At 53.9% G+C, this 26,347-nt stretch overlaps 1 protein-coding gene across 2 annotated transcripts; it reads left to right on the top strand.

Annotated features, from left to right (window-relative positions):
* Positions 1 to 235: 235 nt before the first annotated feature.
* On the top strand, positions 236 to 26,347 carry TBX4 (T-box transcription factor 4; the record flags this gene model as incomplete). Of its 2 annotated transcripts, none has more annotated exons than XM_080680072.1 (8): positions 236 to 424; positions 1,207 to 1,301; positions 9,512 to 9,631; positions 10,828 to 10,975; positions 21,257 to 21,409; positions 22,394 to 22,482; positions 22,603 to 22,841; positions 25,731 to 26,347. In XM_080680072.1, the coding sequence occupies 8 exons, from the start codon at positions 236 to 238 to the stop codon at positions 26,345 to 26,347; spliced, it is 1,650 nt and encodes a 549-aa protein (XP_080536198.1). The 2 variants fall into 2 exon arrangements, with proteins under 2 accessions (XP_080536198.1, XP_080536197.1); XM_080680071.1 differs by having other exon boundaries at positions 25,728 to 26,347.

The following is a 26,347-nucleotide window of genomic DNA, read 5'->3' as shown; positions in this document are numbered from 1 at the left end:
GCACCCGCACGCAGACCCTCCCAGGTCCAGAACCCAGAGGGAGGCGGCGAGGGTCCTGCCCTGGCAAATTCTCCCTCCCCCACCTCAGCAGGGGGCGGGGTTCACGTGCGCCAGGGCGGCCTCCCCACCCTGTCCAAGACCCTCCACCTCCACCCCGCTCAGCTTGAGAGGGCTGCGGGACCTCTGGCCAGTGTGGACCTGGGCATGTGACTGGTGTGCGCTGTGCCCGCAGGAGATGCTGCAGGATAAGGGCCTGTCGGAGAGCGAGGAGGCCTTCCGGGCCCCGGGCCCAGCGCTCGGCGAGGCCAACGCTGCCACCGCCCCTGAGCCCGCGCTGGCCGCCTCGGACCTCAGCGGAGCCGCGCTGGGCAGCTCCCCGGTCCCCGGAGCCGACACCGCCGCCAACGCCGCCGCCGCTGAGCAGGTAGGGACGCGGCGGCCGTCGGGGAGCGGTCGCGCGGCGGCCCGTGTGCAGGGCCTCCAGTGTGTCATTCCGCCCCACTCCAGGCAGGACTCGCTTCCTGGGGGCCTGGCTGCGTCCTGCGCTGCTTGTGGCGCTCCCCCGGCAGGGGCTCTCTGCCTTCCGGCCTGCCCCACTGGGACCCCTCTGGGACAGGGGGAGGGAAGCCCGGCGGCCGCGGAGGGAGCCCAGGCCAAGTGTCCAGTCTGAGGAGCCTGAGGGGTCGGGGGTGAAAGCCTAGGACCCGGCGGAAAGAGCGGCCCCGACGGCCGGGTGTGCGTGGGAGCCGCCGCGGGGACTTCACCGGGAGGTCACGGTGATAACAGGATGAAGACAATGACCGTGTCTGCGCGCGCACGCCTCCCGCCGGTGCGGGTCTGCGGGTCTGCGTGCAGTGTCCGAGGGCGCGCGTCTGGCGGAGGAGGCGCCCCTCCTGGGTCTGTGCTCTCCCCCAGGCTGCGGCTACGTCTGGGCAGGTGGAGTCACCCACCGTGGCGCGGGCAGTTCACGTGTCCTCTGCCGGCCCATCTACAGGCGCAGCTCCGAAGGAGGGGGTTCAGCTACTGATTACATTTCTTAACAATTCATCAATGGTACAGAATAATTTCCTGAAAGGAGGTCTTGAGGCGTGGGCTCCGGACTGGCAGTCAGCTTCTGCAAAGCTCCTTGGGCCCGTGCTCTCCCTGCTGAGGGCTCTGCCGGAGCCCGGGCCAGGCCGACACAAGTCCCCTCCCTCCCATCCCTAGACCATCGAGAACATCAAGGTGGGCCTGCATGAGAAGGAGCTCTGGAAGAAGTTCCACGAGGCGGGCACGGAGATGATCATCACCAAGGCGGGCAGGTCAGCCCTGGGAGATAGACTCTGGGGGAGGGGATGATGGATAGAGCAATGGGTATCCCCCAGGGCACCCTAGCAGCCTTCGGGGTCTCCAGGGCGGGGGGAGGGGAGGAAACGATGCGAGTTCCCCTCACCGCACCGCTCTGGCCTTAGCCCCGGGTCCGGAGAGTACTTCCCACAGGGTGGCGGAAACCACAGGGGCTACCCCTCCAGGGAGCGTGGGAGGGGCAGCACTATGTGAATGACTGTAAGTAAGGGTCGCTGCTCTGGGACTCGAGGGCCCCGGCTCCAGAAGTTTTGGGCCCCTGGGCAGCTGCTTTGTCCTTCTTTTGGGGATCTGCAGGGTTTTGCAGGATTGCATTGGTGGGGCACCTGGAGATGCCCCCATGGGGGAAGGGGAAGGGACCATGTTTTCCTATTTCCATAACGTGATGGGGGCAGCGTGAACCCCAAGTCTCTCATCCCACGGGTGCCGCTTTCCAGTGCCAGCCCCCTCCTTGGCCAAGGCGAAGGCACACTGGGCCCTGTGTGTGTGTTGTTTGAGGAGCAGCTCTCAGTGGCTGCCAGAGAGGGATGATTTATAAAGTGGAAACATCTTTAAAATGTGCTGGTGTCTGTGGGAGAGGACCCGGAGGAGAGGGTGAGAGGAGGAAGATGCAGATGGGCTTGACGGAGAGATTGGCTGGGGCAGCTCGCCTGGGTGGGGCAGCGGTGGAGAGCAACAGAGTGGTTCTCAGGTGAAGGGAGATGGTCCAGACAGAGACGCTGGAAAGTTCAGGTTCAGGAACCCCCTTTTTCTCCTCCCCTGCCTCCTCCACATACTCACACTTGATTGTGATCCTTGCGGGACAGGTTAGTTGTGAAGCTGTCCCTTGGCCTGGCTGTGGGCCCATAACCGGGTTTTCTGAAGACTAAGGTGGGGAAGTGTCCGCCAGGAATCTGCAGTCAGACATCAGGGGCTTCAGTTGCTGCTCAGCTACTTCCATCTGGGCAGCCCTCAGGCGAGGGTCTCTGCCCCTCCTCATCCCCAGCTGTAAAATAATAGGTGTGTCTTCATACAGCTGTATGTAAAACACTCAGCACACCTCCTGCACATGTAAGCACACAATAAATGCTAGCTATAACATTAATGTAACAAATGCTAATAATGTGAGCCATAGTTAAGAGAAATGTCTGGTATTCACTCAGCATTCCCCCCCTACTTTTTAGAGAACGCTGTTGAACTGCTTAGGCTCTTCAACGGAAACAAAAGGCGGTGGTTTTCCGTGTAGGGGTGCTGGCTGGCCTTGTGAGGTTTCCTTTATTTTGTGGGGGTGGGGGTCGTGCCTAAGTCAGGGAGGTGGCCTGGCCACCCAGGGTCTCTATCAGGAAAGGGAGCAGTTAGATGTCAGGGCCTGAATTTGCTGCATTTGGGAGATGGGGAAAGGATGCATTAGGGGAGCCTGGCTGAGGGTTCCACATGGAGTGGTCACGAGGTCAGTGTGGGGCGGGGGTGGGGGGGGGGGAGGTGTCACAAGCCCGGCCTTTTCCTAGCTGAGTGCACTTAGGCAAAGCCTGAACTTCCTGTGGCTCAGTGGTGCTAGGCAAAACAGCGGTGGTGACTACAGATCTACCTGCCATCCCATCTTTTTCCAGTAGTGTGAGACTCAAACCAGGGATCGTGTGGGTGGTGCATGGTCAGTTGTTGAGTTGATTACAGGTGTGAAGAGGGGGGATTTAGTTCTTGAGACTGCTATGGTGGACAGAAGGAAAGAAGACAGAGAAAGATTCAGAACTTCCATTTTTAGGCAGCAGAAATAACCTTGTCTCTAGAAAATAAATGGCCAGCTGGTTCTTTGGGCATGCCTGGCCTCTGCCGTTTTAAACAAAAGGCATTAGTGATTTTTCTCAGTGGGGTTTTCTGCATCTGCTTGGGTCCTCCCCCTCCCCACAACATCCCCCCCCCCAACACACACACTTTCAGAGATGACTGGCTGCAGGCAAAGTTTTGTGCCTGATTCTAGTGGAGGCTTCGAGATGGGCCACAGGGACTGATGATATAATTTAAAAAATGGTTGTGATGATGTTGGGCAATTATGGATTCATCACAGTCTTTCCTTTCTCTGGCAGAAAGTTATCCTTGCACCAGGTCTGGTCCTTACGAAAGCCACTGGCCTTCCCTTCCCTCAGAGTTCTCACAGACGCTTTTCCTCCTACATAGCTGCCCACTGACTTCAGAGACCCCTTTCATTGCTCTGTTCCCTGTCTCTCCCCCCTCCCCCCGGCCCCCGCCCGCCCCCCATGCCTCTCTCCCAGGGTAGCCTCAGGAGGCAGCTTGCTTTGCTTGGGCTTATGGCTCTTCAACCTCCTGTCCAGTGCCTCTCCCTCTTCTCTTCTTCGTGTCTCTATCAACACTTCCATTTCTCAGCAGATGACCTGGACCCTTCTCCTAAACCTTGACTCATGGAGTCCTAGACTGTTAGAGTTGGACATCAGCCGATCCTGGAGAAAGAAAGGCACAAGGCTCTTGTAGAGAGCAGTTAGGCCGTTACCAGGTCTCCACAAGCCAAGCACATGGTACCCCACCCCAACTTGGAGAAACTTCCCTGATTGCTTATTTACAGGGCCAGGTCAATGTTTAGAACGGGGGCTGTTGCTCTGTCCCAGAGAGCCTGGCTGGTTAGGGGCAGGGTAATTGCTGTCTGGTTGATGAAAGGGTGGGTCCTGGAGAAGAGGGAACAGAATGTTCTCAAGTCAGTTTGAGTCCTTGAGTCACAAACCTCTTGCCCTTCAGCCTTCGAAGGTCTGAAGCCACGGGAGTGAGTTTGAATTCTCGAACAATTGAATCTGGTGAATAAGGTGCCAACCACAGTGGGATACATCAATTTCTGATTTCAGAATGCTCCGGCATAAGATGTGGCCAGACCCCTCCCCAGCCAGTCTCTGTCCCTCGCAGGCCCCGCCACCAGAAGGTTCATGCTGTGGTCTGCAGAGAACAGACCCTTTCTCTGCCTCCCTACATCCCCTGCCAAGCTTGATACATGTGAGAAACTGCATTTTTCTCCCAAACACAGATAAAAGTGAGCTCCACAAAAACTTAAATATAAACCTCCCCAAAATGAAAATTTCCTAACCGTCTGACGGCTCTACTCCTAGGTCATGGTTGTGCCACCAGATAAATCTCCACTATCAGCCTTCAGAGCCTGTTGAGTTCAATGTTGCTTGTGTTAGTGACAGTGAATTTGCGTTTGAAAAATGAACTACCGATGAGAACTCCTGTTGAACCTGTATTGTTTGTTATTCTGAGGCAAGGATTTGGCCTGGCTTAATCCAGGGCTTCAAAGCCAATTGCCCTCGCTCTGTATACACAGCGTCAGAGCTCAGTGGCGTGGGTGATAAGAGAAGTAAGGGTTGAAGACACTGGGAAAGTGGATTGGGGAGAGAGTGCTTTGATCTCTTTTTAAAGTATTTTCTGAAAGCAAAAGTCTATCAGAAGGAAATGTCTTTTAAAAAAAGAATCTCAGAGAAGCAACTGACCTTCCCAAACAGCATCCATTCCACACACCCTCACTCCTGCCCCCACCTCAGGGAAAATATTTCTTAAAAATGCTCTGAGTGAGTTAGAAAACTGTGTGTGTGTGTGAAGTGGAAATAAATTACGTAGCTGTGGTATTGCTCTCAGGAATCATTTGGCTACAAAAGATTTGGCCCCACAGCAGCCCCCAAACTCAGCCTTGGTTGCTGGCCCTGGCCTCTTCCTAACATATGCCGAATTCTTCCTGAAGATCCCCAGAAACTAGGGATAGAAAGACTGATGAGGTCTTCTCTGGACCCCCAACCTTTTTTGCCTTTCAGAATCTGCGCTCCAGGGTCTCTCTGTGTGTGCGTGTGTGTATAAATTTTAATGTCAATGTTATTGAAGTGGAACATTCCTGCAGAAAAGTGAGCAATTCTTAATTGTGCAGCTCTATAGACTTTCACAGAGTGAGCACACCTGTGTGACCACCACCCAGATAAAGAAACAGAACACTCCCTCGTGGGCCCTGCAGTCACCACCTCTCCCCGCCCCCTGGGAATCTCTCTCCAGACTTCTCACCCCTCCGATTTGGTTTTGCACCTACATTTAAAGGAAAGCACCTAGAGCTGCTCCTGGGGTCCCTGTTGGACTCTCCCCACCCCGGGAAGTCGGAGCTGCGGTGGGTTGAGGCTTGCGGAGCCGCTGGGTGGGGAGAATTGGTGGGTCCCTTAGGTCGCTCTTCCCTGTCCCCCTTGCAGGCTTGGTGGGGCAAGTGGGCCAGTGCTTTGAACTGGCGGCGCTCTGAGCCCAGCTGTAACTTGCATGTTCCCGCTCAGCAGTGAGTTTGCATTTAAGGATTTGTTGCCAAAATCAAAATGTCCTCAAACCGTTTCTCCGCGCCCCGTCCAAGGAAGCTTATCTTAGCAGTTCATTCTAAAACCATTTCCGAGTATGAAGTAGATAAAGACTCAGCCCCGCACCCTTTCAGAGCCTGTTTCATGATCAGAGGAGGAGCCCCGGCTTTCATCTCCTCCCCAGGCCGGCGGGGCGGGCGGCTTGTTTATTCCCCGGCGGAGCCGTTTCCGCGAGTGCTGGGGAGCGCTCCTCCTGCGGGGGTCCGGGAGCCCGGCGGGACGGCAAACTAGGAGGGAGCGGAGAGGGCGCCTGGGCAGAGGGAAGGCTCTCGGGGCCGTGCAGAAGGTGCGGAGGGGCGGGGAGAGGATGGAGGATGGGGAGACGGCGGGCAGGACTCGGGGAGAGGGCTGACGGCGCGAGGAGAGGATGGGGAGATGGCTGGCGGGGCGCCGGGAGAGGGCTAGTGGGGAGCGACGAGAGGTTAGGGAAAGGGCTAGTGGGGCGCGGGGGAACGATGGAGAGAGGGCTGGCGGAGCTCAGGGCTGGGGTTGGCGGGGGGGCGGGGGGGGGGGCGCCGCGGGGCGCAAGGTGTCTGGGACAGCGAGCCAGGACTTGACATCCAGCGCTGGTGGCGGGGCTGCGTGGGATGCAGGCGGCTCAGCCATTACCTCCCTTCGTGGCCACTCCCGCCCCTTCCCACTGAGGTGTTCATTTCCGACATAGGCGTCAGTTTCAGGTACATTTTATGTCCCAGTCACAGAAACAGTATCACTCCATCCGCTCATCGGTTTCAGCGGGGAGGACCGCTGCAGTGCAGGCTGAGCCTAGAGGAAAGTCCGGCTCCCAAGCCCGGCCTGGCCTCAGTGATGCCCACCTGCGGGTCCTCCCATGCCCAGCCTCTGGGCTCCAACTTCAGCCGCTTCTGGAGCCAGGGCGGGTGCCCTCAGGCTGGGCAGAGCCTATGGGGGGGGGCGTTGTTTCACGTCACACTCAGCTTTTCCCCTCACAGGGCAGCCTCCATCCTGCTAGAGCCCCTAGAGGGGATGTGGCTGTGCCTGGGGTCCCCACAGTGTGTTCTCTGTGGCCCAGGGCCCTCACCACTGAACCTGACAGAGAGGAGGTATGTTTCCATGAAGGAAGGGAGCTCACGGAGGAGCCTTTTCAACTCCCCCTTCAGACCAGATGTCCCATCTCCCTCCCTGCTTCCTAAGAGGGGGGGATTGGTGGGCAGGGAGGCAGAGGCTGCGAGACACCTTCACTCCGTTCTTGCCCGTCCTTGCCCCACCTCCTGCAAAACCTCCTGAGAGGTTACCACCATCGGGGATCTCGTCTGTAGTCAGTTTCTAGCAGAAGGCAAATCATAGGATGCAGGCTCCCGGCCTTGGAGGGCCGAGCGCAGGCTCTTTGCTGGCCGTCAGAAAAGCACCCCAGCCAGCCTGGCCCCCTGTGCTGCTGAGGTGGACGCAGGGGGGAGCAGGAGAAGGCGGAGGACAGGACCCCAGGCTGTGAAGCCTGCAGAAGTGGCAGCGAGCCCTAGTCTCCCAGCCCCCTTTGGCCTGGGGGCAGCCATGCCGGCCCTCTGCTGTTGCCACTGGGGTGATAACAGGAGAAACCGGCCACGTGCAGGGCACTGGTACCCAGCAGCCACGCACAGCCAGGGCTGCCCCATTTTGTGGCTGTTTCCGTGGCAGTTATAAAATGGTGCCTGGAAAGGACAGGGTGTGCCCCCCCCCCCGCCGGCCCAGGGAGGGGGGAGCTGAGGCAGCTGTGGCCCCCCTCTCAGGTTTAGGCCCACCAGGGGAGAGGCTGGGCCAGGAAAGAGGGTGGTGCAGCTCCAGCTGTGCCCCCAGGCCAGACAGGGGGGTGGTGAGCAGCAGGATTGGGTTCCTGAGCCCTCTCACTTCCCCCGTCCTGGAGAGGGGGTGGGGTGGACATTTGAAAATGCTTTCAATTGACATCTGAGACAAATTCTTCCACACGGTTTATAAGTCCCTAGACTTGCAGCTAGAACTTCCCTCCTGCCTCCAGGCACGCACACATGCACGCATGCGCACTCCACCTCGCACGCCACCACATGCGCTGGTGCATCCACACAGTCATGCACCTCCCACATCCCGGCCCACTGCAGCCTTCCCCCGCCTCTCCTCCAGCAAGCGGGGGCACAGACCTGGCTGGGCTGGGGAGTGGAATGGAACCCTGCACCTCAGGGCCTGACCTGGGCTTGCTGTAGGGTCTGGCAGCTTATGGAAGCCTTGCCCTGTCCAGGTAAGCAGGTACCCCTGTTGACAAACTGGGGGACTCCAATAATCTGAGGGGTCCAGGACAGCTTCTCTTGAGGGCCCCTGGATTTTCTCTCAGCTTAGTGAGAGGCAGAGGACCACCCGATGGCTGTCCTGGAGTGGGCAGGTCGGGCTCAGGGGACTTGGCCCTTCATTTAGGTTTGGGGCCAATTGTGAGAGGCTATCTTGGAGGGTTGGGGTGTCTGAGGACAACTGTCTGCCCCTCTGAGAAAGTCCAGTGTCAGGGACCTCGTGACCGGGGACGGAGTTGTGCCATGCAGGTGTGTGTGCATGCTGTTGTATGTGTCTATGTGCTGAGGGGCCTGGGGAAGCTCTTCTCTAGAATGTTCTCTGAGCCTCAGGGCCCTGGAAAGTCTCAGCATGGGCTGCAGGGACTGGAAAACATCTTTTGATGAATCTATTTTCTTAGAGGTAGGTCATCCCACAGGTTTGTGGAGAGAGCAGTACAGTGGGTCCATGGTAATTGTGGTGCATGGATTCATTTACTCCACACAGCAACCTATGAGATACGTAGTAATATCCGCATCTTAGAGATAAAGAAGCCGAGGCACAGAGAGCCGAGCGCGCTGTCCAAGGCCTCCCACTTGTGGTGGTGGTGGTGGCGGTGGAGGGGGGTGGGGGGACAGGCTGTGAATCACGCAGAGTGGCTCTGGAATCCATGCTCTTCTCCCGAGGCTCCTGGGCTGACTTTCCCAGCACCCAGTTCCTGTGGACAGGCCCAGTCCAAACGTTCATCTCTGCTAAACACCGAAGGAATCCAAAGACCTAGCAGAACTCTCCTGCTCTCCTGCAAGTTGGTTTGAGGCCTGAGGGTTTCCACAGAGAAATGAGCAGAGGAGCCATCTCATTGCTTAACGGAGCGGCTGACAGACTCCTAGGTCTGCTGCTCTGGCCCCCTATAACAGCACCCCAGAATTTTAGCTGTCCACGGACTGGTGAAGGACAAGAGGGAAATTAAGGCAGGCAGCTTGGTGTCAAAATCCTCTCTCAGGCCCTAACCGGTTTGGCTCAGTGGATAGAGCGTCGGCCTGCGGACTGAAGGGTCCCAGGTTCGATTCTGGTCAAGGGCATGTACCTTGGTTGCGGGCACATCCCCAGTAGGGGGTGTGCAGGAGGCAGCTGATCCATGTCTCTCTCTCATCGATGTTTCTAACTCTCTATCCCTCTCCCTTCCTCTCTGTAAAAAAATCAATAAAATATATTTTTTAAAAAAAATCCTCTCTCAGGATCCTGACCAGGGCCTCTATGCTTTACCTGCTCACAGCCACTAGGCTGGGGGTGGGGATTCAGTTTGGGAAACCATGTAAACCCTCCTTCTAACACACAGACTGACAGCTGCAGGGGCTCAGAGGGAATGGCTGGTGCATTCCTCTCCTTGTGTAGGGGGCGGCTGAGGCCAGAGAGGGAAGTGACGTACACAGGATCCCACAGCTCTGACCGATGCCAAGACCTCTTGCTATAGGGGCAGTGCCCCTTTAGGCCTTCTGCCCCCCTTGCTCATTCGGTGCCATCTCTCCTGGTGCTCTGACCATGGCTCCGCCTCACCCTTTGGCTTCTCCCAGGAGGATGTTCCCCAGCTACAAGGTAAAGGTCACGGGCATGAACCCCAAGACCAAATATATCCTGCTGATTGACATCGTCCCTGCAGATGACCACCGCTACAAGTTCTGTGACAACAAATGGTAAGAACTGGGACCCTCACATCACCTGCCTTCCCTCCACTGCTCTTTCCATTCACCACACCCATCGCCACCTGATGTTTGCTCCAGGGACTCACCAGTTAGTCCGAATGACTGCCCAGATCTGCAGCCTGGGCAGCGGGGTCTGCAGAGGCTGCAGGGTCGGCAGATGTCTGCACACCTGCTGCAGGCGGGGCTGGGGCTGGGGCTGAACATGAGCTGCAGTATTTGGTGGACTTCAGGGTCTGTGCTCTCCCCACAGCTGTGGACAAACAGGACTGCTGACTATGCTGTGGGGTGACAGGTGAACACCCACCCGGGGTTGATTTAGGCTCTGGCATTGCGTGGGGAGGAGGATGGGAGCCGTTTTCCGGTGGGGTCCAGCTGCCTGCTCTGTGGCATCTCTCTTCTGTTTCTCCACTCACTTCCTCTTTGCCTGGCTGCATTGTGTGTCCCCCACCCAGAGTCAGTGGGTCCGGTGGTTGGATGATGGGACCCTTTGGCAAGGGGCTGGATTGAAGGGCAAAACCAGGCTGGGGGCTGGGTAAATAAACACTGGGCTCCATTTCCTGAGGCCACCTTCTTAGTGCCCTGTCTGCCCCCAGAGCCCAGGACAGTGCTCAAGGAGAGCGAGGGATCAAATGAATCAGCAGCCTGGGATGTGGGCTCCCTGGTGGGTGGTTTTTGGGGCCTGCAGAGGCTGGGTGGATTCAGTGGCCAGTCCTGCCCAGGACTATGTTTCTACTTCTCTCTCTGGGCTGTATTAGCACTCAGAGCTGGCTCTGGCTGAGGGGACCAAGACCAATTAATTTCTTTGGGGCAAGCATTGTTTTGGGGGCAAGAAATCTGAAAGTTGTCTGGGTCCTCTGAGAAGCCCCCTCCAAATAATATAATTTATAACATTTTAAAATGGTCTATATAACACAGAGAAGTGCTGCCTAAATCCCCCATAATACATTTGTGGTTCGCCCCATTCCTTCTAGTAAACAATGACATTTCTCTGTTATGTCCCTTTCTCTTTCACGCTTTCTTCTGTGCTTCACTGCTACCCCCAAAGTCCTAAATTGTCAGTGTGATGGGACCAGCATCAATTTTTCCCTTGAGGTCTATGAGCATTTGCCCTCAGAGAGGGGACGGGGACTCTGGGCTTCCCAGACCTCAGAGTAATCCCCTGCTGTGGTCGGTTGCTCTGTTGGCAGGATGGTGGCAGGGAAGGCTGAGCCCGCCATGCCAGGAAGGCTCTATGTCCATCCGGATTCTCCAGCGACTGGGGCCCACTGGATGAGGCAGCTGGTCTCCTTCCAGAAGCTGAAGCTGACAAACAACCACTTGGACCCCTTCGGCCATGTAAGAAGGGACCACCTGGCCCCGAGGACGAGTCCTGGGCTGGCTGCGGATGGATGGGTGGGTGGGGATCAGGAGAATCCACTCTGTGGATCCAGCTCCAGGCTTTGGCACTTGTCAGGCAGATTGTGGCAGGAGCCAAGGTCCCATTCCCACAGTTGCACATCCTTCCCTTAGTGCTTACTGGCTGTGTGACTTTGGGCGAGTTTCTTAGCCTTTGGAGCCTTAGTTTCCTTGTCTAGAAAGGGAAGATGACCATGCACAATTTTCATGGGTGTGAGAATTAAACAAGAGAATATGCAGGAAGCACCTTACACCAAGGAGGCTCTAAATAAAAGGCAGCTGTGACAACAATGATGGCGATGATGGGTCTGATCGCCCAGCTTCGGTTTCCCCAGATTTGGCCTTGCTGGAGCATAAAACAGTCCACTTCCTTGAGAAAGCGTCACGATGAGTCCAAGCCTCTCTTTGGCGTGTCTGTCTGCTTGGCCTGGCAGCTGCCTGCCCTCTTGAAGGGGAGGCCTTGCTTTGGCTCCTGTCCACTCCTTCCTGGCCTTGCCTGGGACCTGGCTCTCCAAAGAGATTCTGAAGCCCTACGGATGCTGCTGTTGACGCCCCATCCAGGCTGCTAAAGCTTATTCTTTCGCCATCTGGCCCTGGCAGACCCACAAAAAGCTTTTTATGTGGAAATTTTTAGCTCAAGTGTGTGGGGCAAACTAAAGTCTGGAGGCCTGGTATTATGTGCCAGGGCACAGGCCCTACCCCTCTAGGCTACCCGTGGTTACCCTGGAAGTGCAGGGTGGGTGAGGGTCATGTGGGTGCATGAGAGCCTCCGAGATGCAGTTACCGGTCTGCCCACCTAGTGCTCAGGTGTGCAGGGTGGTGGGGGAAGCAGCAGTGGGGTGTGCAGGCAGGTACGTGCCTCTTTCAAGCCTCAGTTCTATTTCTGGAGATCTGCGGGCAAATCAGAATTCTGTGAATCACAGTTCCCCGTGGAAAATGCCAACACTGCTGTGTTTCCAATTGACTGGTATGTTACTAGCAAGCAGCTCTTAGCTCTGATTTTCTTAGAGTCTCTTCCATTCTTTTCTGAGTTGGTGATCCATAAACAGGCAACTGTGAGAATGCTTAATTAATGTAATTGACTCCCAACTTATCTATTTTGCAAGCATCCCGGGTTTTTCCCATGCAGGGCCAGTAGGTGCTGTTGGGTGAATGGCAGAGACATGCAGGTGTGCACAGTGGCATGTGCTCGTGCAGCCCCAACCTATCGTGGGGGCAGAGACAAGCCAGCGATCCAATGGGAAAGGTCAGGGCCTTGCAACTGAGGGGAGAGGGGCCTTCAAGGTCTTCCTGAGCACCGTCCTGGCCAAGACTTTGTTCCCAGCCAGCTCCTCCCAGCCTCTGCTTGGCCAGGCTGTGGCACCAACCTTGGAAGGTTAGTGAGGGCTTCTGTGGTGGAAGGTAGGGAACCTAGCTGATAAGCCCATCTCTGCCCACAACCGCACACACTGCAGACCCCAGGGGACAGGCGCCTGGGGTGAGCACAGAGCTTGGCAGGAGCTGAATCTTTGGGTGAGTGGCCAGGGGACCCAGGGATCAAAGCTCTGGTGAGAATTTTGGATGCATAGCTTGCCATAATGGTTCCCAGCTGTAGGGATGCCTGAGAGGACTCTTCCACCACCCCGACACCTCTGCAGAAAATGGCAGGGGAGACAGTCAAGGGGCTGAAAAGATGGGCTTTTTAAGAGTGGGAGACAGACCTACCCTTGCAAGCCCAGTAGTAGGTTTTCCCAGCCTGACTTGCCTCTTTGGTGGCTCTACTGAGGCCCTTAGGGGCTTGCACTAACCCTGCATATAGTCTTGTGTCTGGGCCAGTGGGGCTGCTTGAGGGGCTGTGGTGGGGGGTGCCCCGGCTACACTTGCCATGCCTGCAGCGCATCTTCCTTCTCCCCCATCCCCTACCCAGCATGTGCAGTTTATTGGTTATGACGCCCCCTGTGGGGTGGCAGGGCTCAGGAGATGCAGTGATTGTCTCAGGAGCTGGGAGCAGTGCTTGGACCCTGCTTTCTGATTTCAGTTCAGCACTCTCGGCTTCTCCACCTGTCTTTCTGTACCCAAGGCGCAGGCTGTCACATCTTCAGCTATTTGGAGCACCGCTGGGGAGGGAGCAGGCTTTGGCCGTGCAGGCGAGGCGGTGGAGGACGGGTTAACTTCCTAGACATATCAGGGCCTGGACCTGGGCTCTCTGTTCCTTGGCCTGTGTCCATGGTAGTGGTGAACTCTCCAAGTCACCCTTCTTGGCTTCTCAGTGCAGGAACCTGGGAAAGTGCCATCTCATACTGTGAACTTGCCCCAAACAAGTCCTTCCTTCTGCCTAACTCATCTCCAAATGTTCAGTTATTCCCAGGAGCTTCCAAACCTCAAGTACCGTTCTCCAGCCAAATGGACTTTGGACTTATCTCATAGCACTTGAGGGACTTTATCTAGCTGCGCCCCCCAATTGCAGCCTTCCACCAGGAGAAGGATCCAGGGTTCAGGGGAGGGCTGGGGCTGGGCAGCCAGGGCAGCTTGTCCTGCATGACAGGCAGAGGCTTCAGGACAAGGACCCCCTTAGACCACATGACCACATGCTCCAAAAAGACAGGACTGGGTTCTGACTTGAAAACTCCTTGTGGGTTTTTGCTGAGTCTGGGAAAGTCCTCTGTTCTCAAGGGGTAGGTTCAGGGTATGACCCCTGGGTTGTGGAATAAAACCCAAGGCCACAGGCAAGGCAGGCAGCAGGGGCAGAAAGGATCAGGGGTTGGGGCAGGACTGAGCTGCCTCTATACAGCCCCAGTGTGGCTCCACTTCTGCTGGCTGTGCAGGCTGCTTGCCCATCATGCCCTCCTACTTGCCACCCCACCCTGTGTCCATGGGCCAATGACCGTGGGTGGAAAGAGATGCTTCGGAAAGTTGAGGGCCTCACTGGGGTAGGGTCTGTTTCCCACGGTGAGGCATGGAGATGGCTGGCACATAGGTCTTACTTTTCTTGTCTCAAATCTCCCAGATTCCTGAGGAGGAAGGTCAGTTTATGATTTCTGACATGAATTTGATTTTTGAATCTGTTCCAGAGGCTGAGTTCACCCAGGGCTGGGGGTGTGGACTGCAGCTCCTTGGCCACAAAGTAACATGGGCACAGTCCCCTCAGTGTGCTACCTCCTCCTCCTCTGGCTGCAAGCCTCTTCCCCTAGTTAGTCCCTCCCCAGCTTGGGATCCAAGCTCAAATGCACTTCTTCAGGGAGACGGTTCGGGGTCCCCCTCATAGGCTTTCAGAACTTTGAGCACCTTTCTACCCTAGTACTTTCCACAGTTACAATTTTATACTCATTTGTCACATTTGTTTTTGAATAGGAAATGCATTCACAGGGTTTAAAAATAAACCAATGACTAAACCAAAATGTCTTCTTTCATCCATCTAGTTTCTTCCAATCCTAGCCACAGGTAACCAATGTTACTAATTCTTTTCAGCGTTTCTTTTTGCATAGACAAGCAGAATGCAGAATCTCAGATCCCTTCTTTAGACACAAATGGTAGCATACTACAAACCCTTTTCTGCACCTTGCTTTGTCAACCTAGTACAGTGGTTGGCAAACCGCGGCTCGCGAGCCACATGAGCCTCTTTGGCCCCTTGAGTGTGGCTCTTCCACAAAATACCACGGCCTGGGGAGTCTATTTTGAAGAAGTGGCGTTACAAGAAGTTTAAGTTTAAAAAATTTGGCTCGCAAAAGAAATTTCAATCATTGTACTGTTGATATTTGGCTCTCTTGACTAATGAGTTTGCCGACCACTGACCTAGTATATCAGGGTGATGGTTCCATTCATCTAGAGCAGTGGTTGGCAAACTGCAGCTCGCGAGCCACATGCGGCTCTTTGGCCCCTTGAGTGTGGCTCTTCCACAAAATACCACGTGCGGGCGCGCACGTACAGTGCGATTGAAACTTCGTGGCCCATGCGCTGAAGTCAGTTTTCGGCTCTCAAAAAAAATTTCAATCGTTGTACTGTTGATATTTGGCTCTGTTGACTAATGAGTTTGCCGACCACTGATCTAGAGCGTCCTCATTCCTTTTTTCACAGCTGCATAGAATTTCACCCCATGATTGTTCCATAAATTATGTAGCCAGCCCTTATAGGACTCAGATGTTTTCCTATGTTTTTCTCTTTTGATTAAGGTTGTGCATATGGCATTGTATATCTGTGCCAAGTATATCTGTGCCATAAAGTGCCTGTTCAAAGGGTATTTGGATTTGTCATTTGTAATTCTGCCCGCCATTGAGTTACACTGATGTATATTCCCGCCATCGCTGTAGCCTCACCAACATGGTGGGAGAGAAAAGGTTTGGGTTTTTGCCAGTCCGATGGGTGAAATGTAGAGATATCAATTTTAGTTTTAATTTGTATTTCCTTTATTATGAGTGAGGTTAAGCATCTTTTTTATATGGATTTCCTCTTCTGTGAACTGCTGTCTTTATCCTTTGCTCATTTTTCTCTTAGATTTTTTTTTATTACTTATCAATTCTAGGACTTTTCTGAATTAGGAAGGCTTAGCTCCTATCTGTGATATGAGTTGTATATATGTTTCCCAGTTTGTCACTGGTCTTGGGGTTTTGCTATGGTGGTATTCCTGCACAGGAGTTTTTCATTGAATGCACTGGTCTTTTCCTTACACATTCTGCACTGTGAGTCATTGAAAGCCCATATCCACTCCTCACTTACAAGGGAATTTTCTTCTGTTTTCTTTTAGTGTTTTATGGGTTTATTTTTACATTTAAACCATTGATTCTTTTGGACTTTATTCTGGCATTTGATAGGAGGTGTGAATCCAACTTTTTTATTCTTTTCTAGAGAGCTATCCAGTTGTGCCGACACCGGTAACTGGCGAGTGCTCTCTCCTCCTGCTTTAGATGCTTATTTCAGGAGTCGAAATCCCCAGTTGAGTCTGTGACTGTTCAGGTGCCAGAGGCTTCAGAATAGTTTCAATGCCTGGCAGGGCTGCTCTCCCCCTCGCTCTTCTTTTTCAGTTTCCTGGGCTAGACTCATGCATTTTTTCACATGAACTTTAGGACAAGCTTGCAGTGTTAAGAATGAAACTTATTTTTATTGATTGATTGATTTAAATTAGATTACTGGGCTACCATGGGTCAACAGCATCGTACAGGTTTCAGGTGTACAACTCTATAATACCACATCTGTATACTCCATTGTGTGCTCCCCACCCAAAGTCTACTTTCTTTTTGTCACCATATATATTTTACCTCCCTTGGCCTCCCCTTTTCCTTATATTTTTATGAGAATCGCTATAAATGATAAATTTACTTAGGGACATTGGTAGGAATGCCTTTCTCTTTGTTGGAGTCTGCTTTTTGTCCTCCGAAAGTATATTCACGTTTTCTTCCTAAGATCCTAGAGTCCTTTCTCATTCTGTATTTCATGTTGTTACTATTATCAATGCGGACTTTCTTCCACTGCATTTTCTCACCACCAGTTTCTGCTTGATTTTGTCTTCTTTTTTTTTTTTTAAATATATTTTATTGATTTTTTACAGAGAGGAAGGGAGAGGAATAGAGAGTCAGGAACATCGATGAGAGAGAAACATTGATCAGTTGCCTCCTGCACACTCCCCACTGGGGATGTGCCCACAACCAAGGTACATGCCCTAGACCGGAACCGAACCTGGGACCCTTCAGTCCACAGGCTGACGCTCCATCCACTGAGCCAAACCAGTCAGGGCTTCTGCTTGATTTTGGATGACTGTGTGACTGCCCACTAAAAAGGAAACCATAAGGTTTTTAATCACCAGTATGTCCTAGTGCCTGGAACTGTTTCTGGCAAAAGGTGGGTGCTGGTCAGCAGTAAGTGAATGAGTGGACCCGCTGAAGGGGGTGCTATGTAGACAGAGAAGACACTTCCTCCACCAGGGGCTGGTGTCCCCCCAAAGCTTAGGCTGTTAACTTGCCAGTGGGGGCCCAGATCTATTGCTGTCCTTTTCCTCCCCTATTTGCTGAGCCCTGACAACGTGATGAGCCCTTGCCGGGGGCTTTGGCACATATAGATGGATGCCCCCATACAACTCCAGATCAGGTTTGGCCCTCACCAGCCAGGTACAGGTACAAGTTCAGGCTTGGAAGTTAGCACCAATTCTGTCTCCCATTGGCTGTCTAAGGTTGGGCAAATGCCTTCACCTCCCTGAGCTGAGCCTCTGTTAAAATGGGGCTGATAATAATGCCTACTTTATGGGGATTATAAAGATGAATTATATGATGTGTGTAGAATACTCGGCCCAAGGCCTGGCACACAGGATATGCTCAGTGGACATTGGCTATTTATTGCAGTTTCTGGGCCCATGGTTACTGGCCCGAGAGCAATTCCCATCCTCAGAGTTGACCGTTGAACAATACCGTTTGAACTGCACGAGTCAATTACAAAAACATCCGTGTGTAAGTGGATCCACGCAGTTCGTGCCGTGTTGCTCAAGGGTCCACTGCAATGACTGAGCTGCCGAGAGCAGCGTGTACTCTCTCGGAGGCCATCTGGATTCTCCTCAGGCTCCGCCGGGTGTCCTTGGGCAAGTCCCACCCCCACGACAGGCCTCCTGGTCCTCATCTGCAAAATGAGGAGGTTGGACTCAAAAGATCCCAGGTCTGCCTCTCCGTACCCTAATATTCTGTGTTTCTAATGTAGATAATTCTGGGCCCCACGGGCGGAGCATGCTACGGTGATCTCTTGAGAAGATGGATGTTTGGCGCTATCGCAGTTGTTAAAACAGAACAGGCTTCTGAATCGTAGCCAGGACATAATGAATCCCATTTCCATAAAACAGCGATGATGACGAGACCAGCCGTGTAGTGGGCTTTGTTGACGTGGCTGGCCCATTTGGCCCAATATCCTCGGCAACAAATATAAATGTGAGACTGGCAAAGTAGTTCAATGTGACGCCTGAGGAACTTCCGAGTGAAGCCAGGTGTGTGAGTCACCGCGTTGGTCTCACATTCTCTCCGGCTGATGGGACTGAGGCTCCAATTTATATTTGTGTTGGTTCCATGGGCGGGACTTCCTTCCAGACACCTGTCCAGGTTCCAGACTGTCAGAGTCAGGAGGGTATTTGGGACCACTTAGTGGAAGACCTCACTTTATAGATGGGGACCCCAACGACTGGAGGGGAAGAGCTTTGCTCAGGACTTGCAGCTGGTGATCAGGGGTCCATAGAAGCTTCCAGGCCCTTCTTCACTTCTCTGAGGCTGGGATTGCACACCCTAGTGGTGCCTACCTGCCCCTGCAGGTCTGGCCATTTCTCTCTTCTTCCCAGATTCCCCTGCCAGCCTGTCTGGTTCCCTTCCCTAGAAGGTGTGTTGGACAATCCAGGACTTTGTCCAATGGGCTACGAAGTGTGGCGTTTATCCCAAGGGGCAAGAAGGAACCGTCAAAGGTGACATTATGACTAGAAGCTGACTAAATGCTGGCAGGAGTGGGGTGGTGGGGACATGAGGCAAGCGGAGGAAATACAAAGGGCCCTGCTCTCAAGCAACGGATGGTCTTCTTGGATGAGCCATAAGGTTCTGAGCAGGGGAGTGACCTGACCGGATGTATCCCAGGTGAAATGGAGAGAAGTAGATGGAGACTGTGAGGAGGAGGTCCCTAAATCCCGTGAGAGACAGAGGGGTCTGAACCAGGGCTGCGCAGCGGGAAAGGGGAGGCTTTTGTTTTACAGCCAGAGTCATAGGACTTGGTCACTACGGACTGGACCTGGAGGAGGGGGACTATGAGGAAAAGGGGAGCTGAAAATACCCATGGCTCTGGCTGACTGTTACAGCCTGTGACTGCTGCCATTGGTCCTGAGGTGCCCCTAGGGGCCAGCACAGCCTCATGGGCAGGTGCCTGTGTTCTCCCCTGAGCCCCCTCCCCAGGAGAGCCGAGTGACCAGGAGTGGTCCTGTTGCCAGGGAGCATGTGCGTGCTCTCAGAAAGACTGTCTATGCACACATTTAATCACCATTTTTGACCTGAAAAATGCCTTAGAGGCTAGCTTGTCTGAACAAAGAGAGACAAGAGAGGAGTGGATAGAGAGTTTCTGACCATGGCCCAGGTCTCCCCATGCCTGTAACCCTGCCTTGCACTTACTAGTTCCTGTTTTGGGAAAAAGTACAAAAGGATTAAAGATATGGCCCCTTTTCTTGAGGAGTTTTTAGTTCAATTGAAGGGACAAGAAGAAATAGGAAGTCAGGAGGAAGCAGCACCACAGCCACAGAGAAAATACATGGGAAGTTTCGGAACTGGGAGTTCAGAGCAGGCCCTAGTAATCTAGGAAGGCTTCCTGGAGGAGTTGTTAGGCCTAGAAGGTGAGAGAGAATGGGAAAGGAAGATAAAAACAGCACAGGGAACTGGATGTGCAAAGATGCAGAGGTAGGAATCTGGGGATTCCTAGGGGCATCTAGACCATCTCCCAGGGATTCAGTCGCTGGGGCTTGTGGGAACTTAGTTTCTTTGTTAGCTCCTACAGCTTGAGGGAATAGTGCAGGTGACAGAGGAACTAACGGGACCGGGAGGTGTTTTCCAAGATCCAGCTCCTCTCCCCAGTGGACCTTTCCCTGGAAAGGGACGTCCATCAAGCCCCACCACACCACCGCCTGTCATTAGTCTCACTGTGTCTCTTGTCTGGCAGGCCCAGTTGGGAAGTGGGTATCCAGCTGTAGGACCTGGTTTGGGGCTTGGGAAGCTCTGGCTCTGCCCCAAGAGGGTCCAGAGGTTTGTCACTGAGGGCTAAGGGGTAGTGGCTGGTGCAGGAGGCAGAAAAGCTAGTTCCTGCTGGAAGGAGCTGCTCGGCCAAAACCAAGGAACCCAGGGAAAGCCAGAGCCCACAGCCCAGCTCCTGGCCAACTACCTCCTCAACTGAACCTGTGCTCTGGGCTGTCCTGTCCCTGGGGTGTGGTCCGAGTAGAGCCTCCCCAGACTAAGGCTTCTGCCCGCTTTCCATGGGAGAGCCTGGCCCTGGCCTTCTCCAGGCTCTGGTCACTCAGAACTGAAACCTTTCACTAAGCTTCAGCACCAGGTGGGGAGAAAGGAGAGAAAGGAAAGGGGACTGGGACCCAGGGCCAGCCTAGCCCAGCCAGACAGGAGCCCAAGGGTTAACAAAAGCAGCAGTGCTGATAAAATGCCCCAAATTCCTGGTCTTGCCTCCAATGGGGAGTGCGTCTGGCAAATGTCAACGATAAAAAAATACATTTTAATGGCACATGATGCAGCCGCTACCGTGGGGCGCAGTCGAACGAAGCAGGTTTTGAGCAGCCACTACTGTGTGTTACTCCCAGGCACCAGGGCCACGCCTCCTGGCCTCTTTCATAAGCTTTGGCCATGAGGGTGACCCACCGCCCCAGCCCAGGCACCTCAGGGCCTCTGGCCTCCTCTGGCTTATTTTAGGAACTTTGTCTCCTACCTTGGTACCAAGCCTGGGATGGAGTTTCCCTAGGCTGTGAGCAGCCTCAGGCAGGTCTCAGGATAGGATGCAGCTAAGTCTCCCAACTACCCCAGCAGGCCTCTGTGAAGGCTGAGAATGAATGAACAAAGGAGTTACTAGATGACAAAGGTCAGAGTGCACCATTCTCTTCAGCTCCCTCCCTCCCCCATTCCACAGACTCCTGGGCTGGGAAGTTGCTTTTGTTGCTGACAAATGTGAGGAGGGGGCTGAGCCCTGATTGTGAGCGTTTCTGGGGAAGGCTGGTCACACATAAGTAGGAGGGAGGGATGAGATGGCAGGGGGGCAAAGAAGCAGGAGAAAAAGAGGGAGAAGCAAGGGGAAGAGTCAGCCGGTAGGGGAACAGGTAAGTTATGCATTATGATCCCATTTTACAGATATGAAAACTGGGGCTAAGAGATGTCCAGTTACTTGTCTGAGGTCAGACAGTGAGACAGTGGCAACCTGGACTTTTGTCTGTAACTCAGAATTCCACCTACTACACTGCTGAGTTCCCTGGGGACTTTAAACTGCTAAGTTCTCCATTGCCACAGTGAAGCCATCTAACATAGGGAAGTCCTGGGTCCAGGTATAGGTGCTGGAGCACAGAGGCCAAGTAGGAGCCCAGGGGCCTGGTTCTTCACGTGGGAACTTTAGGACCTTTCTGGGCTCAGTCCCTGTAGTCAGGTGCTGGGGCCTGGGCTTTTAGGAGATGAAAGCCAGTCCAGGGTCAGCTGAAAGAGGCCAAGGGCCAGTGGGTGGGGACCTGGAGCTCAGAATGAGACCCTTGTCTTCCAGATCATTCTCAACTCCATGCACAAGTACCAGCCTCGGCTACACATCGTGAAGGCTGATGAGAACAATGCTTTTGGCTCCAAAAACACAGCCTTCTGCACCCACGTGTTTCCAGAGACATCCTTCATCTCCGTGACCTCCTACCAGAATCACAAGGTACAGCTGCAGTTCCCACCACCGACACCATGCGGCATTTCTGTTGGCTTTCAGAGAGAGGCAGGGAGTGCAGCTTTGGAGGCAGTGAGGTGGAGGCAGGCCCAGTGCAGGGAGAGGCATAATTAGCAGGAAGGGAGACCAGACTCCTAAACCTCTGTGCAAAGTAATTATGCTCTCTATTTAGGGATCAAGGTTGGCAACTGTAAAAACTGGAGCGTGGAGCTTGCCCCGTGGCATCAGTGTTAGGACCCTTCGTCTATAATCTCTCTCCCTGGTGGGATTCAAAGGTCGAATGCTGGGCCTGCAGAGAGGTGGGGGGCGGGGGTGGGGTCAGGGAGAGCCCTGGGGCCCTGTCAGCTGTGGTCAGAGGCTGCCTCCCACTACTCACCCTCCCCAGCCCAACCAAACTGCTTCCGATCCCTGCATGGGTCACACCCCAGCCCCTCTGCCTTTGCCTGTGCTACCCTCTTCAGCGTGCTTCTCACATCGTGCACATTGGACTGGTGAGGGGTCAAGGGTCACTCAGAGGGACCACGGCTGTGGTGGACTTTAGGCAGAGAGTGACAGAGGCAGATTTGCATCTACAACAGTCCTTGGAAACTTGATGTGGCAATTGCACTGGACAGGGGTGACAGGGACAGGAAGCTGTCACAGGCACCGGGGGAGAATGATGAGGGACTGAGCCAGGAGCACCGTGAGAGCAGAATACAGATGTGGAGGGTCTGTAGCGAGTAGGGTGGATAAGAGCCAGTGACAAGATGTGCAGGGTGAGGCCAAGGAGGGCCCAGGATGAGATGGCCACAGTGAAGCCATCTAACATAGGCTGGCCCTGGGCTGGGTGGGCAACTTCCCCTAGAGCCAGGGCTGGGTGGGCAACTTCCCCAGACCCTGCCATGAATTCTGAATGTGCCTGGGGCGGGAGGAGGGCTGAGGCCAGCCCAGTCCTCTATCCTAGCACCTCTATTGCGTGTCCTCTCCTGACAGATCACACAGCTGAAAATTGAGAACAACCCTTTTGCCAAGGGATTCCGGGGCAGTGACGACAGTGACCTGCGTGTAGCCCGGCTGCAGAGGTGGGGGTCCCGGGGGTGGGATGGGCAGCCTGGGTTCAGGTACGTGGACTCGGTAACCCTCAAAAGTACCTTCACTCTTTCCTATCTCCCTCTGACTGTCTCCCCTCCCCGCTGCTCCAGCAAAGAATACCCTGTGATCTCCAAAAGCATCATGAGGCAGAGGCTCGTCTCCACCCAGCTGGCGGCCAAGCCCGACGTCGTCAGCCCCCTGCATGGCCCCCACCAGGCGCTGCAGCACTACCAGTACGAGAACGGGGCTCACATGCAGTTTGCTGGAGCAGAGCCACAGGACCTTCCCCTCAACACCTTCCCGGCCCAGAGAGATTCAAGCCTCTTCTATCACTGCCTGAAAAGACGAGGTAGCTCTCTCTGGTGTGAAAGCCCTAGAGGGTCAGTGGAGGGGTGAAGCTCACCTCGCACACACTCCCCACTACACATGGAAGCACGCATAGATGCACACCTGTGCGCATGTGCACACGTGCACACATGCACACATGGGAGAGCAAGCCTGAAGGGTTAGGAACCATGGCTGGGCTCAGGGCAGGGATGTTGGTTCTTGCTTTTAATGCGGCCTTCAGAATCCTCACGGATAGCTCACGGCCTTGGTGTCCCCGGACACTGGTACCCCTCCCCAACTCCAGGTGTTGTTGCCTTGCAGCCAATGCTTTGAGAGCCTCCACAGGGTGAGCAGAGAGCATAAAACCTGCTGGACTCTGCCTCTGAGCAGGGGCGGAGGCTGAGGGGTCACAGTCCAGAGGTTTTGGATTGGGGTTGTCACTCATCAAAGCAACCTCAATCCTAGAACAGGGGCAACCTGGAGCCATGACTGCAGGCTCTCTGCCTTGTCACACCAGGGCCTGCAAAGGCTTCTTGAGAATGGAGATGAGCTATTGTGGATGTAGACTTGGGCCAGGACCAAAGGCAACAGCGCTGTGTGTGCTGAGCCCTGAGCCAGAACCAGCACATCTGTGCTCTGTCTGGTGCCAGGTCTCATCTATAAATCTATAGATTCCTTCATCTGTAAACTAGGGGCAATTAGTGCTATTATACCAGAAAACTTCATGGGGTTGCTGAAATTCTCTTGGGAATGAGTTTGGGGACTTTTGCTTGCAATCTAGAATGTTCTCTCAGCCCAGTTCGTACGGACCAGCGGGCAGAGCTCTGGTACCAGTCCCATTAGATCTAAGGACCTAGACCAGGGGTTGGCAAACTGTGGCTCTTGGGCTAAATCTGTTGCCTGTTTTTGTTTGTGTCTGTGAACCATACAAAACGTTTTTTACATTTTTTAATATCTGAAAAAAATCAAAAGATAATTTCATGATATGTGAACATCATATGAAACTCAAATGTTAGCACCGTAAATAAAGCTGTATTGGAGCACAGCCACGCACATTTACTTACCCGCTGTCGGTGGCTGCTTTCATGTGATGACAGCAGAGCTGCGAACAGCAAGTCCTGGCTTAACGTCGTCCACAGGCTCTGCGACTTCAAGCAACACTAAGCGTGACAAAACCAGTGTTACCACAGGCTAATTGATATAAACAAGAGCTAAGTTCCTACAGCATAGTTCTGGTCACAAAAACACCATCAAACTTCCAGATAAAGATGCCAAACACTTCAACATTAAATACTGAAATAAATGTGAACTGTATGTACATTTAAGAAAGGTTAATTTAAAAAGTTAAAACAATGATTTTGCAACCTTTTGCAATTCAGGGTGGCAGGTGGCTGGAGCCTGTCCCGGGCACAAGGCAAACCCACCCTCACTCAGGGACAACGTAGACAAGCCAACTCACCGCATGTCCTCATCTTTGGGATGCGAGAGGAAACGGGAGTACCAGAGAAAACCCACGCAGACGTGGGGAGAACGTGCCAACTCCACACAGTGGCCCTGGCCCAGAAGTGGTTATTTTTCCTTATCAACATTATAATGAAATGATGTTGAAGGAAACAACATTATTCAGAGACCTATTGTAGTGGCGACAGATTCCACACGGCCCACAGAGCCTGAAATATTTACTATCTGGCCCTTTACAGAACCATTTGCTCACTCCTGACCTAGAGTGACTGGGCCACTTTCCAAGTTCAAGAGCTTAGTGCACTTGAGAGAAAGGAGGAATCTGGAGAGAAGATGGAGAGGAGGGATGAGTGAGGGGTGAAGGAGAGAGCTGGGTAAGAGAGGGGCAAGTGCCTCATCAAGGAAGATGCCTCTACCTGGGGCAGAGGTGGGCACAGGCCTTCAAACGTGGCCCACTCCCCAGGCCGCCCCGCCCTGTGCACATACTCCCAGAGTGAATCTCTAGAGCAGTGGTCGGCAAACTGCGGCTCACGAGCCATATGTGGCTAGCGAGCCGCGGTTTGCCGTTCTGTTGACTAATGAGTTTGCCGACCACTGCTCTAGAGAAAACAGAGGAGGTAAACCAAGATAAGCCACAGGACAAGCGCTCTTAAGTTTGTTCAGTGGGCTGCTGCCCAAGTCCTGGGGCCTGGGTCATCCCTGGATTCCAGGGGGGACATGCCACCCTAGAGAGTCAAGTCCTCATGGTTGAAAATGGTTTGGGGCAGCTGAGGTTATCTTTTCCCAGAGTATTAGCTTAGGCTCAAAAGTAGAAGTCACCTTTTACTTATTATCAGCTCCATTTCTTAATTTTGTAAACAATGTTATCTTGGAATCTGTGTAATGACAGTTTGATGGGACTTCTTTGAACACGGGTAGGGTTTACTTCCTCTTCTAAAAGCAGCAGGAACATGCCTGCGGGTAGCTTGGGCTTCCTAAAGGCCTTCCTGGGAGCTGAGGATTGAGGCAGAAATGCTGTGACTTTAATTTCCTGGCTCATTCAGACAGATGTGGCCTCTGGGCCTGGTTTGGTCTGGCAATTGTGTCTACTTTCCTTGGCCAGGGTGGGTCTAGTCTAAGAATGCCAGCACACATTAAGGCCTCTTCTCAGCCCCAAGAGTCAAGGCAAAGGATCAAAGCTGAGGGCCTCCTGGCTAAACACACGACTCAGTGCCCATTGATGGAGTGTCCCTGTGCCTGTGGGCAAGGTCCATAATCTCACCATTTCTCGGCTGCTGCCACCTTATAAAAGCTGTTGCTGATTAAAGTGGTTTTGGGAGTGCCATGGCAACACAGGACAAGGGTGGGCCCTGAATGACAAAGGTAGGCTTATCCTGGCCTCCAGCCGGGGTGCTCTGGCCGTGGGCTGGTGGGAATGGCTCTTCCTGAAGGTTTCTTTGTCTTCCAGCAGACAATGCCCGCCACCTGGACCTACCCTGCAAACGCTCCTACCTGGATGCCCCCTCTGCAGTGGGGGAGGATCATTACTTTCGTTCTCCCCCTCCCTACGACCAACAGATGCTGAGCCCCTCCTACTGCAGTGAGGTGACCCCAAGAGAAGCCTGTATGTACTCGGGTTCAGGGCCTGAGATTGCCGGGGTGTCTGGGGTGGACGACTTGCCCCCACCCCCCCTGAGCTGTAACATGTGGACGTCAGTCTCTCCGTACACGAGCTACAGCGTTCAGACCATGGAGACTGTGCCTTACCAGTCCTTCCCCACGCACTTCACCACCACCACTATGATGCCTCGGCTGCCCACTATCTCCACTCAGGGCACCCAGCCACCAGGAAACACCCACTTCAGTGTCTACAATCAGCTCTCCCAGTCTCAGGGCCGAGAGCGGGGGCCCACCGCCGCCTTCCCGAGGGAGCGAGGCCTCCCCACAGTGTGTGAGAGGAAGCCACCCTCTCCACACCTGAATGCTGCCAACGAGTTTCTCTACTCTCAGAGTTTCTCCCTTTCCCGGGAAGCTTCCTTACAGTACCATCCAGGAATGGGGACTGTGGAGAACTGGACTGACGGATGA

The sequence above is a fragment of the Plecotus auritus genome (assembly GCF_963455305.1).
Source record: "Plecotus auritus genome assembly, chromosome: 7".
In the NCBI taxonomy this organism is placed as follows: Eukaryota; Metazoa; Chordata; class Mammalia; order Chiroptera; family Vespertilionidae; genus Plecotus; species Plecotus auritus.
This window is presented reverse-complemented; position numbering and strand designations above follow the sequence as displayed.